The sequence below is a fragment of the Rhopalosiphum padi genome, chromosome 1 (assembly GCF_020882245.1).
Source record: "Rhopalosiphum padi isolate XX-2018 chromosome 1, ASM2088224v1, whole genome shotgun sequence".
Taxonomy (NCBI): domain Eukaryota; kingdom Metazoa; phylum Arthropoda; class Insecta; order Hemiptera; family Aphididae; genus Rhopalosiphum; species Rhopalosiphum padi.
This window is the reverse complement of record NC_083597.1, coordinates 33448951-33453912: the sequence shown is the minus strand read 5'-3', so window position 1 is coordinate 33453912 and position 4962 is coordinate 33448951. Positions and strand designations below refer to the sequence as shown.

The following is a 4962-nucleotide window of genomic DNA, read 5'->3' as shown; positions in this document are numbered from 1 at the left end:
AAAATTATAGGAAAAATATTACTAAATAAAAATAAAACACAAAAATTAATCATTTTTGTGCGGGTCATAAAAAATGTCTTCACAGGCCGCGAATTGCCGACCCCAGCTATACATTTTAATAGATATTAAAGATTTCTAACAAAACAACTACTAGTAGTAAAACATTTACATATTATAATACGTCAGGTAAAATATAAAAATATTCAGAATAATCATTCAATAACTGCTTTCCTTTGGAGCTAATATCATTCGAGAAGGCGGCTTCATGCCGACTTGCAAGGTAAAAGATACAACACACATAACCAACACATAATTGCAACACATAACAACTTCATATACACCACACACTACACCATCACACGATTTACAATGTATTCATGAACAAATTTTAATGATTATTTGCAATTACAGATACAAGGTCAAATATATCATTTGCATGGTTCAATGGTGCCAACACCAGATGAACCGCATCAATTTCTGCAAATATATTTCATTTCGTCGATGGTGGATCAGCTGAACGTGCGGTGCAATATACAGGGAGCACAACAGTTAAAGAGACGAATTATTGAACAGTTGCAAGCATTTTTTCACGCTAATAATGCTGTGGTTAATATGTTCAAAACAGCATTGGAACGAATGCCATCGGATACGCACAAATTTGTCATAAGAGCGGATTGAACTCCGACAGGTGAACATGTGCGAAGATTCAATGCACCCACCGTTAATGATGTTGCTGCAATTATTGTTGGCGATCCAACTAAATCACGAGACATTGTCGTTCAGCGAAGAAGCAATATCATGCATCGTGTAAACGAGACACATCGTTTGTACGATGCGTTACAATATCCAATCATTTATTGGCAAGGGCAAGACGGATACGACATCACGTTGAAGATGGTCGATCCAATTACAGGTACAATATTCACACACTAATTATTTCCATTATTACTTTTATTGGTTTCCATTAACAATTCATTTAATTTTGCATTTTCAGGAGTATCAACGAATAATAAAAATCTAAGCGCAATGAATTACTATGCGTATCGTATGATGATTCGTACACATGAGGAGAATGTCATTCTGAAGTGCGGTCGGCTATTCCAGCAATTCGCTGTTGACATGTATGTCAAAGTCGAGACCGAACGTTTAGCGTTCATCAGATTCAATCAGCCAAAGCTACGATCTGAGGACTATATACACTTGCGTGATGCTATTCATTCAGATGGTGATGTTCAGAATATTGGACGACTGACGATTCTCCCATCAACTTATATCGGAAGCCCACGCCACATGCACGAATACGCTCAAGACGCTATGACGTACGTGCGAAATTATGGAACTCCGGATTTATTTATTACGGTCACATGCAATCCGAAGTGGACGGAAATTGAACGCGAGTTGGAACCGGGTCAAAAACCGCAAGATCGCCATGACATAATCGCCAGAGTATTTCAGCAAAAACTCAAGGTTATGATGGATGTGCTTACTAAGTATCGAGTTTTTGGTGACACACGTTGTTATATGTACTCGGTGGAATGGCAGAAGCGTGGACTACCGCATGCTCATATCCTAATTTGGTTGCTGAACAAATTACATTCAAATGAAGTGGATGACATCATATCAGCTGAAATTCCTGATCCAGTCACTGATCCCCGTCTACACGACATTGTGACGACACAGATGGTGCATGGACCGTGCGGTGCATTAAATCCATTATCGCCTTGCATGGCTGATGGAAAGTGCACAAAACGATATCCGCGACCGTTAGTTGCTGAAGCAGTCACAGGGAACGATGGATATCCAGTTTATCGTCGGCGTTCAAAAGAAGATAACGGTCGAACTATCAAAGTTAAAGTTCAAAATCAAGAGATTGAGATCGGAAATGAATTCATTGTACCATATTGCCCGCTGCTATCACGAATTTTCGAAACACATGCAAACGTTGAGAGTTGTCATTCGGCCAAATCAATCAAATATTTGTGCAAGTACGTCACAAAAGGCAGCGACATGGCTGTGTTTGGTATTGCGTCGGAAAATGTGAATGACGAAATCAGCAACTTCCAAATGGGCAGATACGTCAGTACTAATGAAGCACTGTGGCGATTATTGTCATTTCAAATTCATGAAAGATATCCCACAGTTGTACATTTAGCAGTGCATTTGGAAAATGGCCAAAGAGTTTACTTCACTGAGGCTAATGCGGCACAACGAGCTGAGAGACCACCATCGACAACATTGACTAGCTTCTTTGCAATGTGTGAAGCAGATCCATTCGCAGCGACGCTGATGTACGTTGAAATGCCCAAGTATTACACTTGGAATCAATCAACAAAGAAATTCCAACGTCGCAAACAAGGAACCCCAGTTCCAGACTGGCCACAGGTGTTTTCAACTGATGCACTAGGTCGTATGTACACTGTTCATCCTAGAAACGATGAATGTTTTTATTTGCGACTGCTGTTAGTAAATGTACGTGGACCGAAATCATTTGCGCATTTGAAAACTGTGAATGGCCACCAATGCCAAACATATCGAGAAGCATGTCAACTATTGGGTTTGCTGGAGAACGATTCTCATTGGGATTTAACACTTGCAGATTCAGTTGTTTCATCAAATGCGTACCAAATACGAACGCTGTTCGCAATTATCATCACCACATGTTTTCCTTCACAACCAATTCAGTTATGGAACAAATACAAAGACGCCATATGTGAAGATATCTTGCATCGCTTGCGTATTCAAACGAATAATCCTGACATCCAAATAACCGATGAAATCTACAATGAAGGATTGATTCTGATTGAGGATCAATGCTTGACTATTGCAAACAAGCTACTGATTGAAGTAGGAATGATTGCGCCAAATCGATCGATGCACGATACATTCAACCAAGAATTAAATCGAGAGCTGCAATACAATGTTGATACATTGCAGGAATTCGTTAGAAATAATGTTCCGTTGCTGAATGAACAGCAAAAACAAGTATACAAAACATTAATGCAAGCGGTGGACAATAATACTGGTGGTCTATTCTTCCTGGATGCACCTGGAGGAACAGGGAAAACATTTGTCATTTCATTGATTTTGGCCACTATTCGATCAAGATGTGACATAGCTTTGGCGTTAGCATCATCTGGAATTGCGGCGACTCTTCTAGATGGCGGTCGTACTGCACATTCTGCGCTTAAGTTGCCACTCAATTTAAACACAATTGATACTCCAACGTGCAATATTTCCCGATCCAGTGCAATTGGAAAATTGTTAATGCAATGCAAGCTCATTGTTTGGGATGAGTGCACAATGGCACATAAGAAATCACTTGAAGCACTTAACTTCACACTGAAGGATCTTCGGAGAAATAACAACATCTTTGGCGGCTTGATGATATTGTTGGCAGGCGATTTCAGGCAGACGTTGCCAGTAGTTCCCCGTGGAACGCCTGCAGATGAATTGAATGCTTGCCTAAAGGCATCACCTTTATGGAATAACGTAAAAACATTATCGCTAACCACTAATATGAGAGTTCAACTTCAAAATGATCAAAGTGCTGCACAATTTTCCAAACAATTGTTAGATCTTGGAAATGGAAAAGTCCCAGTTGATGCGACATCTGGATTAATTACTCTTACCAACGACTTTTGCCGATTTGTAGACACTCAATTAGTTCTTATTGAAAATGTTTTCCCAAACATTAGTGAGAATTATAAGAATTATGCTTGGTTAAGTCAACGAGCAATTCTTGCAGCAAAGAATAATGATGTCCACGCACTGAATTTCACCATTCAATCAAAAATTGCTGGCGATTTGGTGACATACAAATCCGTTGATTCAATAACAAATCCCGATGATGTAGTAAATTATCCAACGGAGTTTTTGAACTCTCTGGAGATACCAGGATTTCCACCACATAACTTGCAACTGAAAGTTGGTACAGTTATTTTGATACTGCGTAATTTGAATCCACCGCGACTTTGCAACGGTACTCGACTTTCGGTAAAGAGACTTATGCCGAATTTAATTGAGGCAACCATTATTAACGGAAAGTACGCAGGTGAAAATGTATGTATTCCTCGAATACCAATGATTCCGACTGATCTTCCGTTTGACTTCAAACGATTGCAATTCCCAGTTCGCCTTGCGTTCGCAATGACAATTAATAAGTCGCAAGGCCAATCGCTTAGTGTTTGCGGGATAAATTTGGAAAATCATTGTTTTTCACATGGACAGTTATACGTTGCGTGTTCACGAGTTGGGAAACCATCCGTTTTGTTTGTGTTAACGTCAGACCAAAAAACAAAAAATGTGGTTTACCAAAGAGCACTACAATGAAACAATTAAATAACACTTCATTTTAGTAGGTAATTGAAATGAATTTATTACTGTTGTGAAATGAAATAAATATTTTCCTTTTCAAATATATAACAAAAAAAATTTTTTTTCTTTATCTTTTAATCACCAAACGAAATGTTACATAAAACGAATCTGGTGGCGAAACGGAGTTCGCCGGGTCTGCTAGTATTTTATAAAATTATAATAATAATGATGGTATTAAAGAGCCAAAAAATTTATAATTAAAGTTTAAAAACTAAAATTATTAACGATATTGATACCAATGCACGTAAAATGCAATGATATGTCCAATAACGTCTATCGTGTGATAATATTATAATAACAAAAATTAAAAATATATGAACTATTTTTTTTCTTTGCAACCACAACAACACAATTTTGCGCATACACTCATTAATCGTCTTCCGATCGATTTCAGAAAGCTCTTACGTTTCTTAATAATAGGTGGTGAGAAAACAGTTTCGACGGAATCTTCCTCTTCGATAACCATTACCACGTTACATTCAACGTCTGGATGACATTCATCCGATTCCGGTCTTTGCAAGGGAATATCTATTATCTCACCGGTGTCGTAAGAAGATAACTCCCACAAGTGTTCGTCGTACGGTTCCC

The 4962-nt window shown here is 38.5% G+C and overlaps 2 protein-coding genes across 2 annotated transcripts; both read left to right on the top strand.

The window, feature by feature from the left end:
- The first annotated feature begins 219 nt into the window (after positions 1–219).
- LOC132925485 (uncharacterized) lies at positions 220–2998 on the top strand. Its single transcript, XM_060989880.1, has 4 exons — positions 220–280; positions 412–913; positions 995–2909; positions 2974–2998. The coding sequence occupies exons 2-4, from the start codon at positions 799–801 to the stop codon at positions 2996–2998; spliced, it is 2055 nt and encodes a 684-aa protein (XP_060845863.1). The 5' UTR covers positions 220–280; positions 412–798.
- LOC132917729 (ATP-dependent DNA helicase pif1-like) lies at positions 2889–4508 on the top strand. The gene has a single exon (XM_060978609.1). The coding sequence runs from the start codon at positions 2998–3000 to the stop codon at positions 4327–4329; it is 1332 nt and encodes a 443-aa protein (XP_060834592.1). The 5' UTR covers positions 2889–2997; the 3' UTR covers positions 4330–4508.
- Positions 4509–4962: the final 454 nt, after the last annotated feature.